Source organism: Colletotrichum destructivum, chromosome 10 (assembly GCF_034447905.1).
Source record: "Colletotrichum destructivum chromosome 10, complete sequence".
NCBI lineage: Eukaryota > Fungi > Ascomycota > Sordariomycetes > Glomerellales > Glomerellaceae > Colletotrichum > Colletotrichum destructivum.
The window spans coordinates 1,705,227-1,717,888 of record NC_085905.1 but is presented as its reverse complement, the minus strand read 5'-3'; the positions used below and the strand labels follow the sequence as shown (position 1 = coordinate 1,717,888).

The 12,662-nt window shown below is 58.6% G+C and overlaps 6 protein-coding genes across 6 annotated transcripts; 3 read left to right on the top strand and 3 right to left on the bottom strand.

The window, feature by feature from the left end:
- Positions 1-41: 41 nt before the first annotated feature.
- CDEST_14805 (Putative DNA primase large subunit, eukaryotic/archaeal) lies at positions 42-2,366 on the bottom strand. Its single transcript, XM_062930961.1, has 4 exons — positions 2,021-2,366; positions 1,378-1,925; positions 660-1,267; positions 42-553 (listed from the first exon to the last, which is right to left on the bottom strand). The coding sequence occupies exons 1-4, from the start codon at positions 2,208-2,210 to the stop codon at positions 391-393; spliced, it is 1,509 nt and encodes a 502-aa protein (XP_062787012.1). The 5' UTR covers positions 2,211-2,366; the 3' UTR covers positions 42-390.
- A 324-nt stretch (positions 2,367-2,690) lies between these two features.
- Positions 2,691-3,346, top strand: CDEST_14804 (uncharacterized protein; the record flags this gene model as incomplete). Its single annotated transcript, XM_062930960.1, has 2 exons — positions 2,691-2,766; positions 2,885-3,346. The coding sequence occupies 2 exons, from the start codon at positions 2,691-2,693 to the stop codon at positions 3,319-3,321; spliced, it is 513 nt and encodes a 170-aa protein (XP_062787011.1). The 3' UTR covers positions 3,322-3,346.
- A 22-nt stretch (positions 3,347-3,368) lies between these two features.
- CDEST_14803 (Putative ankyrin repeat-containing domain superfamily) lies at positions 3,369-6,565 on the top strand (the record flags this gene model as incomplete). The annotated part of the gene is made up of 5 exons (XM_062930959.1): positions 3,369-3,547; positions 3,830-5,299; positions 5,377-5,897; positions 5,952-6,219; positions 6,289-6,565. The coding sequence occupies 5 exons, from the start codon at positions 3,369-3,371 to the stop codon at positions 6,563-6,565; spliced, it is 2,715 nt and encodes a 904-aa protein (XP_062787010.1).
- A 542-nt stretch (positions 6,566-7,107) lies between these two features.
- Positions 7,108-8,241, top strand: CDEST_14802 (uncharacterized protein; the record flags this gene model as incomplete). Its single annotated transcript, XM_062930958.1, has 2 exons — positions 7,108-7,491; positions 7,583-8,241. The coding sequence occupies exons 1-2, from the start codon at positions 7,251-7,253 to the stop codon at positions 8,239-8,241; spliced, it is 900 nt and encodes a 299-aa protein (XP_062787009.1). The 5' UTR covers positions 7,108-7,250.
- A 200-nt stretch (positions 8,242-8,441) lies between these two features.
- On the bottom strand, positions 8,442-10,106 carry CDEST_14801 (uncharacterized protein). Its single transcript, XM_062930957.1, has one exon. The coding sequence runs from the start codon at positions 10,060-10,062 to the stop codon at positions 8,629-8,631; it is 1,434 nt and encodes a 477-aa protein (XP_062787008.1). The 5' UTR covers positions 10,063-10,106; the 3' UTR covers positions 8,442-8,628.
- Positions 10,107-10,360: 254 nt separating this feature from the next.
- CDEST_14800 (Putative S-adenosyl-L-methionine-dependent methyltransferase superfamily) lies at positions 10,361-12,400 on the bottom strand. Its single transcript, XM_062930956.1, has 11 exons — positions 12,297-12,400; positions 12,178-12,228; positions 12,009-12,099; positions 11,896-11,918; positions 11,808-11,826; positions 11,624-11,746; positions 11,521-11,543; positions 11,417-11,454; positions 11,182-11,319; positions 10,648-11,067; positions 10,361-10,552 (listed from the first exon to the last, which is right to left on the bottom strand). The coding sequence occupies exons 1-11, from the start codon at positions 12,345-12,347 to the stop codon at positions 10,477-10,479; spliced, it is 1,053 nt and encodes a 350-aa protein (XP_062787007.1). The 5' UTR covers positions 12,348-12,400; the 3' UTR covers positions 10,361-10,476.
- Between the last annotated feature and the right edge of the window lie 262 nt (positions 12,401-12,662).

Sequence of the window (12,662 nt, the reverse complement as noted above, 5' to 3'; positions counted from 1 at the left end):
TTTTTTTCTTTCTTTCTTTCTTTCTCTCTCTCTTCGATTTGGGATGACTTTCCGTTGAGAAACGGTCCTGACCGCGCGAATGAACGAACCTCCCGCCCATCCCCAACCAAGATAAATTAAAAAGAAAAAGGAGAAGAAAAAAACACACCCCTCCCCAAAAACGCCGAACTCTCCAATGGGGCCCGTGAGGCCGATTTTGCCCCCAAAAGGTAACAATAAATACAAATCCCGTGAGACGCATGCTCCCTCCGTTTATCCAACGCCCTCCCGCAAAGTTCCTTAGATGGGGGTTTGGGTCCAGACCGCCGTGGAACACCGTCCCATTCATTATCAAAAGCCACACTTCATTAGTAAGACAGCCGCTTCTGCTCGCTCGCTCGCCCGCTCGGCTCACCCCTCCATCTTAACGTCGGCAGTCTTGCCGAGGTTCTTGAGGAGATAGCTACGCTTGAAGTATTCGTTGGGGTGGACGATGGTCTCGAGCTGAGCCGACGTAAAGACGCCCTCGTCCTTTGCCTTTTTGAGCTCCTGCTTGTGCAAATGCTCAAACACGCTGGAGACATGTCAGTAAGTGCCACGCAAACACAAAAAAACACCCCCCCACCCCCCAGGACGGTCAAATGACCACCCTCGATGGAACATAGCTTAGAGAGACATACCGGTTGCACGCCATGTGGAACTTTTGGTTGTCCTTGTCCTCCTTAACCCCCTGCAGCGTGGCCCGGTCACTGACTCCCATGGCCTGGACCAGGGTCGTCAGGTTCTCGAGGTTGAAGTGGCGGTAGGGACAGCCGTGGGCCTCGCCGGCGCCGGGCGGGTGCTCGGTGAGGATCTTCTGGCAGCTAAAAGGGCTGTAGCCGCCACCGCGGCGGTTCGAGTCGCCGCCGACGTCGCCGTAGACGTGGCGGACGTTGTAGCGGTACTCCTTGTTGAAGGTGTCGTCGGTGATGTTGCGGAACCCTTGCCTCCAGAACACCAGGCACTCCTCGAGGTTCAGGCCGATGCCCTTGAGGAAGAGCGTGTACTGCAGGCGGCCGTAGTGCTTCAGATGGGCGTCGCGGCGCAGCGAGCGGTGGAGGTGCGACATGCAGGCGGGGAAGTGCTGCGCGAGGTTATCGATGTTGCGCGCCGTGATCTCGGCGCCGGCCGGGGCCGCCGTGTTGGAGCTGTAGGAGCTGTCGGGTGTGATGAAGTTCTTGGAGAGGTGGTCGAGGATGGGCGTGAGGCGGTCATCCTCGTCGAGTCGCGGGAGTGCGCGTGCCGTGAGCTATGAAGGTGGTGAAAGTGAGCCGTCAGTGATTTGTTTCCCCCTAGTGCCTGCCTCGTGCCCTGCTCTCTTTCTCGTGAATCAAAGACGGTGGTTGGCTGCCTCCTTACCTCGAGCTGCCTCTCCAGGCGCGAGACGAACTCGCCAATGACCATGCTAGCCTGTTCTCTGCCTGGGACGAAAGCCTTGCCGGCCTTGAGAAAGACCTTGCGCTGCTCGACCAGTTCCGGCACGCGGTCCCAGTCGACCTTGAACCATGTGTCGTCATCGGTCGAGGCCGTCTTGCCCCAGCCGCGCGACATGGCGGCCAACTCGGAGGCGTAGTCGCGCTTTTCGTCGTCCGTCACGGCTTCCCACCAGTCGAGGTCGAGGCTGCGGACGAAAGCGGATCGTTCGTTCTGGTCGTCGCTGTTGAGGCGCAGGCGGAAGAGCATGGTCTCGACGCGGGTGAAGCGGCGGCGGAGGTCCTCGGTGCGGGCAAAGGCCAGGCGCAGGATGAAGTGGCTGTAGTGGTCCTTTTGGCGCTGGGCGAAGAGCTTGGGCGAGTGAGAACTGTTGGACTCGAGGGGCAGGTACTTGTCGAGAAGCGGCTTCATGTGGGTTGCGACCTCCTGGGGGGACTTGTTGCGGAATGCGCAGGCTTCGAGCTCGGCGAGGACTGGGAGAGCGGGCGGGACGTGTCAGTTGTACGAGGGCCAGAGCAGAAGCCAAAGCCAGACAGAGCGAGGGTGTGGAGTGGGTAGGAAGGCTTACTCCGCAACCTGTCAATGGCCCATTGCTCGAATTGTTCGAGGGTGATGTCGGCGGTGGGCGCATCGGCATAGAAGTTGAGGCGGTACGGGTATTCGGCCTCCTTGTAGGCGGGGGAGGCGAACTGTTTCTTGCGGTAGTCGACGACATTGCGCCGCTTGGGGTCGATACGATTATAGTCTTGCCGCAGCATTGTGAAGGTAGTGGGCGTGTGTAGGTGTATGTGTATGCGTGTGTACGGTATCGACGATGTGTGTCCGTGGGAGAAGAGTAGATGCAAATTGAATACTCGTCCAGTAGGCACCGGGACGGGGAGACGCGTCGAGTCGCGTCGCGGGGGGTATTTCTCAATTAACGGGTATTGGCCAATGGCAGATGGCGCAGACTAAGCGAGGTGGGTCACAGTGCATATAGTAGAAGATATACTAAACACTGTATGAAGAAGGTACGTACCGAAACCCACTCTTACAGGACAATTCACACTGGACTGCCGAAGCGCTTCTTCTTATGGATTCTTCATCTTCCAGCCTACCGACACGATACATCTCCGTACATATTCTTCACTCTACTTACGCTGTTCATCGCATTCGACTCTTTCATACCCATCGTCTGTCTGTCTGTCTGTCAGGTCATAAGCAATGGAAGTCCCGCCGTCTACATTCTACCTGCCGCAATGGCGCATCACTTGACGACGACAACAACAGATTTGCTCTCAGTACATACAATAAATACATCATCACTGCACGCACGTGCGCACACAGCGTTCCTAACCCCGGTATTCAACATGTGTACTCGACAGTCGATGACCTATTCAACATGCCCCAACATGCCCAACACGCTCACCGCGTCGAGATGATAGGGAAGCAGGACGGCCAAGTCTACATACATTGCCCGCAATCCGGAACGATAGATCGGCACCTCTGCCCCTGTGCTGCATCACGTTGCTCGACGCGCATACCGACGGCCCAACCACATCGACGCCCGGCGTCCCCCGCGTGACCTGCCGCCGATTCCTAAATTCGAGGACCCACCACACCTCCGGGTCTCCCTGTCAGCCTCCGTCTTCTCCGCCGCCGCCGTCGTCGCCTTCGCCTTGTCGCCTCCAAAGATTCCATTCATCAAAACTACATCTCCCCAATCCTCGTCCACAGTGCTTGTTCTCATCCATCTCGTCTCTGTCTAGTCCCTCCCGCTTCGGTCTCGCTTCGGTTTCACCGTTTACTGCATGCTGTAACACGCTCATCTCTCCTTTCCTCCCCCCTCCTCCTCCTCCTCCTCCTCCCTCACCCGTTGGCTTGGCGTGAGAATCATCCCGGCCACCGTCTCGAGAGCGATCGGCTGTACCGTAAATATGGCTTCCTTGTCACTCCTCGGCCTTAACCTGCGCCTCGCCGACATCGACGAGAACCTCAAGTCTCACCCGGCCGCGCTTTCGTGGCCCGATTCCAGCTTCTGTGGAAGTGCCGCATCCGCGAACCACGATCTGCTTGACGATGCACCCTGCTTCGCCTACGCTGAAGTGTTTGAAAGGTACGCATTCATCGTGACTTTCGTCCGTCTGTTCATCTTACCGGGACTCCCTTTCCATGTGATTGCCGATTTTTTCTGCTGTCAACCATTTCTCTGCTTCGCTCGCCTTGCAACTTGCTCGACAGGCTTTGGCACCATGTCCGCCTTGCTGTTCAACATCTGGCTTGTCTCCTCTAATGTCTATCGAGTACATTCGACAGTTATAGAGTGTCATCGCCTGCATTCTTCGTGTTACTAACCCTCGGTTTTCCATATTGATTGACACTGACTACAACACCACAGCGGTGATGTTTTCGAGGCCGTTTCCCCCGGCTCGGGCATCTACCTCCCCATTCACTCCTCGCCTGCTCCTCTACCGGCATTCGCCGTCTCCAAGTGCCGCCTTTCCAAGACTATTCGAATAGAGGTCCGGAGCTTGACCCTGCTGCAGTCGCTCGCCATCGCCATGCCCTCACCCTTTGACTTCCATTCCATCCTTTCCAACTACACGACGCTCAAGTCCCACCTGCAACACCTCGAAACCATTTCACCCTCCCATCCATCCACCGTTGAGCTTCGGTTACTCGTTCGCGATCTTCTTCTCGACACCGCCCTGTATGCGGGGATCGGCACCGACAAATATCGATCGAGCGGCCACCTGTCTCTCGGCCAGTTGCACGATATGCACCAACGCAGCGTCGACGCCGGCCTGGACGACCTCGACGCCTGCTTCTCTCTCGGCCTCCTCCCCGATGTGCTGGACGACGCTTTTCTCGAGGCGTTGGCTTCCAGGTTCACCGAGCTGGCACTCGCCGGGGACATGACCGCCTTGCATGATCTTTGCGAGCCCGTCGTCCGCTCTGGCGAAGTCGAGTGGCAGACGAACCCCGACCTACTCCTGGAGCTGCTCGACGGCGGACGGCTGGACATCTACCGGTACGTTCTCGACCTCGCCTCGCGAACGAGGGACAAGCCTGCGGCCCAAAGCGGGCTGTCCCTGCGAGACATCACGCACGACCCGCTCCACGTCGCCATCCGCCTTGGCCATGTCCAGCAAGTCGACAGCCTCCTCCAACAGCGCACGTCGTTCCTCGGTGTCCACCACGGCAATTTGATGGAAGACGGCATCGAACACGTTGTTCTGACCCCTCTTTCTGCTGCCGTGTACTGGGGGCAAGCCGAAATAGTTCGGTTGATACTGTCCAGAAACGTCTTCCCCGACGGGCTGAGAGAAGCTGTTGCTATGGCAGTCTCCAAAGCGGATAACGCCATCATGGAAATCATGCTCTCCTTCGGTGTCATGGACATTTCAGAAACACTCGCGCCGGGCAATAATACGTTCGAATCATTCACAGACCTTAGCCTCCTGGACCAAGCAGGAGCTGGAGACGTCACTTCAGCACCGCCGCCGTCTGCTGTCCAGAGAGCAGATTGTCAGATTCGAGATCGGGCGGCTACCGGTCCCGAGGAGCCCGTTCGGCGTAAACCTTCCCGAAACCGTCGTCGGGTCCTGGGACAGGGACTGGTGTCGTGTATACACACGCTATGCTCCCAGCTTCGTGACGTCTGTACCTGCTCTGACCACGCCGAGGTAAGAGACCTTGCTGGCCAATATGTCTCAGCGCACAAAGTATGGGACCGTGGTCTGGCTGCCTTTCGTGGTCTGATGCAAGACAGCCCGCCGTCGACTCTGGCAGAGGTTGTCGACTCACTTTTAGCAGCCAACGCCATCTACCTAACTCTCCTTCCACACGACGAGACCCTCTTCTTCCAGTAAGTCTAGTTCCATCTCTAGAAAGTTCTGAGCCAATGCTCCACTTGTCGTCCTTCATAGTCTGACATCACGACAGATTCCTCAACGACCTCGACCGCTGGCGTTCAATCCTGCCGGCTTCCTCGCAATTCCTTTTTGACGATCTAGCGCTCCGCATGTGGGCATACACTCCTTCGGGCGAAGTGCCGTCGGAACACGAACCGGACAATCTCCTACACTTTGAGGACTTGGTATATAATCTGATACTGCTCGAGAAGCGCAAGGAATCCGTGCCTTTGAGAACACCCACCTCTGGAAGCAGACTCGTCGCCGTTCAAAGAATCTTTGAGAACCAGGAGACTCATTCAGGCTCCAGCCGGGCCCAGACGATCCCTAACAGCTCACAGTCGTGTCAGGGCTCCTCCTATGCGAGGTCTTCTACACAGCGGGACGAACTATCATGGTCAGAATTTCTACACATGGAACACTTCGAGGGTATGGCTTCGACGCAGGCGGGCCCATCGTCGACTGATGTTGGAGGCTGGGAAGACCTGCTGCCCGCCACGATGCTGCTACTTGTCTCAGTGGCCTTTTCGATTGTGCTCGCATTTATCTTGGGTTTGTGTGAGCCTAGTCTCATGTCGATGGAGTGCATGGCTGACCCGCCTTCAGATCTTCATTCTGTACCCGGGCGATCTGCGGTTGGCATCTTTGCCTCGACGTTGCCTGGCCACGCCCGTTGCTGCACGCTCGTGATGGCATATCTCGAGACCCATGGCATCTCGGTCCGTTCTTCTCATGTTAATGCCGGTTCAGCAAGGCAACCGTTCGCGTCGCAGTCCTCTCCATACGCATCGGACGCATTGATCACTCCATCGAGCAGCTTCTCATCCCTGAGCACGCTTGGTGCGCGCCGGAACTTGTCTTCCTCCAGCATCAGGTAAGTCATTTCGACATAATTTATCATCCTGAGACGTGTCTCCAAGACCATACTAACTCCTGACTGCAGCAGCATGGGAAGCGTCGCCACATCGCCGGCCTCACGCTCAACCTCGCGCGAGCACCGGAACCGGGGAGACAGGCTCCCGTGCTTGACGCCGCAGTGCGCCAAGACGTTCTCGAGCGTCAGCAACCGCAACAAGCACCTCCGCGAGGGGTGCAACTTCACCCGGGAGAAGCGCCAGGGGTTCCGGTGCAGGAACGGGTCCTGCGGCAGGGTTTTGACGACCAAGTGGTACCGGGACACCCACGAGAGAGAACGGTGTCGTTTTCGCCGGGGTGAGTGAGAGCGCGTAGCCGGAGTGTGTGATGTTATAGTTATGGACCACCTCGTAAGCCATTCTCGCATGTTGGACAGAGCCGATGAGACGAGGTGGTTGAGAGAACTAAAGGAGCGAAACAGACAGGTCTATGTAATGACGGCATCGCTTGCGATGCTGTGTTTATGCCCGTGCCTCAGTTACATACCGGCTGAGCGGTACCGCAGCCGGCGCCGGAAGTGGGGTCACCCGGGGCTGCAGGCCGCCGTTCGTCCCGAAACCTGACGGAAACATTCGCGCCTCGCGGCTCCCAGGCCGGATCTTATCTCGACCATGTTCTTAGATTAGATCCATAGACAGAAGAAGAAGAAGGCGGTCACTGCACACGACACGAATAGAAACACGCTTCGTGGCGTCGAGGCTCTGACCATATCGAAACGGCACTAGAGTCTGGACCAACTGGCGGGCGGGCGTCTTTTAGAGCCGTGGCTAGGACGATTTGAAATTAAATGAGGAAAATCCATCCTTCTAGACGCACAGCCCGCCACAACGGTTTTGCGATGGGGGAGGACGAAAAACAAGCAAAATGGTTGACGGCCCTATCGTCTCCCTTTTCCCCCTTGCGCCCCGGATGCAGCGTCCTGTTCCTTTGCACTTTTGGAGAACAGATCAAAGACTACGTTAATCCTTGGAATCAGGGAAGTCCGTCACGATGCGATTCCTTGCCCTTCTCCTCCTGGGCATCCTCTATCCGGCGGCACTCGCCCGCTCCGAGAACCGCTTCCGCCGCCCGCCAGGTCCCGGTCCGACGGGAGACTACCGGGACAACCCCGTCTACACGCTCGGGGACGAGATCGACCTGCAGTGGGAGACGAGCTTCAAGGCCGTGGATGTAGTGCTGTGGCAGCAGCAGCCGAAGGGCAACATGAAGCCGCCATTTTCGAAGCTTGCTGGTGAGTCTTTTCTTTTTTCTTGTTCCCGCGAGAAAACTCATGTTTGCCTGGGTTTACAATATTGGGACTGACCCATCTTCAAAATAAAAAGTCAACTCAAAGGCAAAGAGCCTGGTATGGACCGTGGGCTACGCCGGGTTCCCCTCAAATCACGACCCGGAGCTGAGTTCGGTGTACTTTGTGCAGCTCTTCAAGACCGGAGAGACTGCGGGGAACGTGACATCGCATTACTTCAACATCACGAAGCCTGTGAGCACGACGTCGTCTTCGTCTTCGTCGTCTTTTTCGCCATCCATAAGCAGGACACTATCGCTTCAGACCTCGTCGACGACGAGTACCCCTCCCACCACCACCCCTGCCACTCTCGTCCTCGGACCGGCTATCACAGCATCATCACCTTCTTCCCCATCGGCGACGACGACGACGATGACGACGGCACCACCAGCGTCGGAAGGCCGATTACCCAGAGGCACGGTTGCGGGCATCGCGGTGGGCGCGACGCTGGGGGCGCTCTCGGTTCTCGTCCTCGCCGCGTGGGTCGTCGTCCGCAGACGCGCGCTGAGGAGGAAGATGGCGGTTCACACGCAGAGCGACATCGTACAGTACGCCGCGCGGCAGCTGCGCGAGAAAGACGGCGTCTTCGCCGCCGACACCGAGAGCCGCGAGTGCTTCGAGGTGGAGGCGCCCGGGACAAGGCACGAGATGGCTGCCGAGCCTGTTGAGTTGGAGGATCGGGGAGGGAGGTTGTGAGGACGGCCAGGGTTCAGTTAGGCGTTGCACCGTATGGTTCCTGAGGTCCTTTTTCCATGGCACCTCCTGTTCAAGCACGAGATTACCAAGCACAAGATGACGAAGCTGTGAAGATACCCAGAGCTGCCTGTAAGCACTCTTTCTGTAATTGGCGGTGCTGGTTGCAGTGTCAAATCTTCCAAAGTAAAAACCAACCACTCACACTGCCCCAGTGCTGTGACTTATTTACTTGGTTAATGTCATGAGTACGATGGCCAGTCAGCATACGGGCCAGCCGGCGACAAGCTCTGCTGAACGTACATCCATGAGGTTACGACAGATAGATGTATGACATATCCGAAGAAAATCGCATTCTCTCTCTCTCTCTCTCTCTCTGTATCTACACCATCACCAACGCCGGGCAACGTCTTGATTCGCATCTGGCGCGCCCCTGAAGAGCCAACCCCCCACGTACCCGCCATGACAGACGATCTCGCCGTCGCCCTTGGGCACCTGGCACCGACTCCACGCCCGCTCGGATTCGAGCGTGCTTTCTATGAAGGCCGACCCGCGGTACGGTTCTCTCCAGCTGCCCGCGTACAGGTTGACCTGCTTGAGAGCCGGGATGCCGTTCGCCCTCAAGAACTCGGCCACCTCCCGCGACGTCGCCTCGCTGAGCAGCGGCATGGCGTACTGCTGCAGACCCGTGCACGCCGCTGCCGCCGCCGCCTCGGTGCCGTTGTTATCGATGTTTTCGTCGTCCATCCTGTGCCTGCGGACCCCCCAGCTGTAGTCGCCGTCGTTGGTATTCTGCCGCCGGCACTCGCTCGCCATCTCGAGGTAGAGGGACACGGTCCTCAGCGTCCCGGGCGCCCCGCGCGCCAGGGCCCGGAACTCGTCCCACGGCCACGTCGTGCCGTTGCGGTTGACGTCGATCGCCAGGCTCTCCAGCCGCGGCGCGAGCTCCGCGAGGCGCGCCAGCGTCGCCGTCGGGATCGCGGGCCGCACGCGCTCGAGGGACTCGGGGGTCCGCCACTCCAACTCGGCGAGCCGCGCGCCCTGGCGCTCGAGCGTGGCCTCCAACTGGGCGTACGCCGCCGCGCCGGGCGAGATCCAGGATAGGACCTCGAGCATCCCGGCGGGCGCGGCGTCGACGACGAGGGGCCGGAACTCCGGGCCTTCGACGCGCAGGGAGCGCAGGGACGGGAGCCTGGGCGCCAGGGTCGTCGCGAGGATGTCCGGGGCCACCGTCTGCCCGTTGCGGGCCTTGTCGGTGATGGACAGGTTGCGGACGCGGGAGAAGTCCATGGCGTCCACCCACAGCTCGACGTTGGTCTTGTGCCGCTGCGCCGGCGGGAGGAGGCGCCAGGCGAGCCACCTCCGCGTGTTGTCCGTCACGAGCCACCACCGCAGCCACGTGGGAAGCCTCGCGCTAAGCCTCGTGCTCTGCTCTTCGTACCACGGGACGGGCAGGTAACTGATTTGCTTGGCCTCGGTGTCGCCCAAGTCGTAGCTCGAGAGGGAGAGGGACTCGAGGGCGGCCGTGGCGTAGCGGGTGCGGCCGGAGGGGCTGAAGGGCAGGGACCAGCGTTCGGGGCCCTCCTGGCAGCCGACGTGGGTGAATTCGAGGTCGAGCGTTGTGATGTTGGCGCAGGACTCGAGGGTTGAGTGGATCTCGTCGAGGGTCTGCGTCCGCCGGGGTTCGGGGTCCATGACGGGGATGATGTGGTGCGGGATCGTGGCGTGGATCTCCGTCGGGCACGAGGCCGCCACCGCCGCCGCCGCCGCCGCGGAGAGGCCGGCCAGGGAGAGCAGGGCGACGGGCAGGCTGCTCAGCTTCATGGTGTGTAGATGTCGGGGATGAGGAAGGACGAGGTTTGTTGGAGTCACGTCACCGGGGAAAGAAAGAAAGAAAAACCCCCCCCCCCAAAAAAAAAAACCCATTTCCAGTTATATCCATACATGGGATGCAAGCGTGTGTATCCTTGTGCTTGGCAGCTGACGATGTGTCCTTATCCATCCCCCCCTGTCCGTCAGACGAACCCAAAACGGATACTTGCCACATGGTAGATGCTACTAATCACTTATACGGTCCAGTTTGTCACGGTTCTGATGTATACGTGGTGAGATTACTGTTCAAAGATGTATCAAGGATGGAAGACGTTATCGCGAATTGTGAATCATTGACATAAACCTCTGGCTTTCCCTCTCTGATGTCAAACAGAGACAAACCCCGCCCAATCCGTCCAGAATACTTCACTCCAAAGGGGCGGAAGGTGGAGGAGTAGGCGTAGCCTTCTTCTTCAGCGGCTTTCGTCCGTGGACGGAGTATCTACACTCGTGTCAGTACTACACACCCTACCTCCCCCCTCCCCAGAAGCATTCATTATGAAAGCACATCACGCGCCCAATGGTTGTCAAACTCACACGTTCCAGTAGGCGTGGATGTCCTTGTTACGGAAGTCCTTGCGCACGCCGGCGATGAAGACGAGCACCTCCTCCCGCGTCCACCCCAGGACGCGCGTGAAGAGCGCGAGCGCGCCCGGCTCGACGCCGTCGAGGCTGCAGGCCTGCGTCCAGAAGCCGAGCCGTCGGAGGGTCTCGTCCTTGGGCCACGGGCTCGTCGGCCACACGCGCTTGTGCTCGACGACGTCCTCGAACCCGGCCTCGCCGAGGAGTCGGCGGAAATCGGCCGGCACGGTGATGGGACGCCCGATGAGCTCCGTCCCCTCCATCATCAACGTCGACCAGCGCGCCATGGCGTCGTCCGGCTTGAGGGTGCCGTCGCCGCAGAGTATGGGGAACGCGTTGTCCTGGAGTTCGATGTAGCCGCCGGGCTCGAGGTTGCTGGGGGAGTTGGTTAGCTGGGTCGTGTATGTCCCTATATGTATATATACATATATAGACACATATGTGTACAAAGAGGGAGCAGGAGAGAGAGGGAGAGAGAGGGAGACATACTCGTAGGCCTGTTTGAGGAACTTCTCCCAGCTGGCGAAACACGCATTCATGTGTCTCGCAAAGATAAAGTCAAAGGGCTCCTGCCACGTCCACTCCTTCTCAACGTCGTCGATCTCGAACCGGCAGTTCGGCGGCACGCTGTTCAGACCCGTAAGTACGCCGTTGGGTGTTTGGGGCCATGCCCTCTCAGACACAGGCTAGATAGATGAAGGGGGAGAGGATTTGATATACTGACAACTCTGGCTGGATGGGGCTCAGGTCGACACCGATGACCTGGTTCGAGGGGGTTCAGTAAGATAATACCAACGGGGAATAACACACACACGGCAGGCCGCATACCAGTGCTTCGGGGTGGTCGTCCGCTGTACGTCTCGTCACACATCAATCAGCCCCAGCCCATCTTCGTCCTCGGGAAACTCGCAGCTCATGCGGAAAGACTCACCGTAGTCCATGGCCCAGATGCCTGTTCCCGTCCCGACGTCCAGGACGCGGTTGGCGCCGTCCTTCTTCGGGCTCATGCAGAGCTTGTCGTCCCAGGTCAGCTGCCAGCAGTGATGTTGCATGTCTGGGGCACGTTAGTCCCGTTGTTTTGTGAAGGGGAACGTAGGACGGTCGACGGGGCTCACCCAAGCGTTCTTGTTCTCTCTTTGGATGCGGGAAGTCTAGTCAGCATCTCCAGATGGCATTCCTTCTTGGGGGGGAGGGCAAACGTACTGCGTCGTTGGGTAGGATATATGCTGCATGGCGGCGCCGTGTAAGTCAGTCGTCCCATTCATATACTCTCACACTCTCTTCCACCACGGTATCTTATAGGCCCCTTCACTTACTTCCATCGCTGACGCTGTGATACGTGCGTCCGTTTTCTCTCCGGTAGTCACGGATGCTGGACTTCAAAGAGTCCGTGTCCGACTGTACAGACTGGGACCAAGGGGCTCCCCCCCCGTCAGTTACTGCGAAACGAACGACGCGGTTCACGATTCACGGGCCTCAACTCACCGCGCCGTCCAACGAAGACGCGTCAGTGTCGTCCTCGGCATCCTGGGGCTCCTGGTATCTTCATGTAAGCCGGGAGGCGTGCGATAAGCATCGCCGCGGGGGAGTGGATTGCGACCCACGATTGTCTCCACTGGCTCCGGGCGCTGCTGGCCTTCCTGAACATCAGCCATCTTGTCTCTCCGGAAGTGCAGTGCGATGAAGCGAGACGAACGGACCGGCTGAGTTGGAAAAAGGGAGAGAGAGGTAGGGAGAGGGGGGCAGACGGCGTGTCCTTAAACCGGGTCCATCAAGCATCACCCCGCTCACCCAATGCTGGTCATGATTGGACTGAGTGGAATATTCACTGCTGCAGGACTGATCGAAGACGACCTGTTCCGGCCGCGGCCGATTCGATGGATGAGCGGATGAATGCAAGGTGGCGCATCTACTAGCACCGTTACGTCGGTCCAAGTTGGAGAGAGTGGCTTGATGAGGGGAGGGGGGGG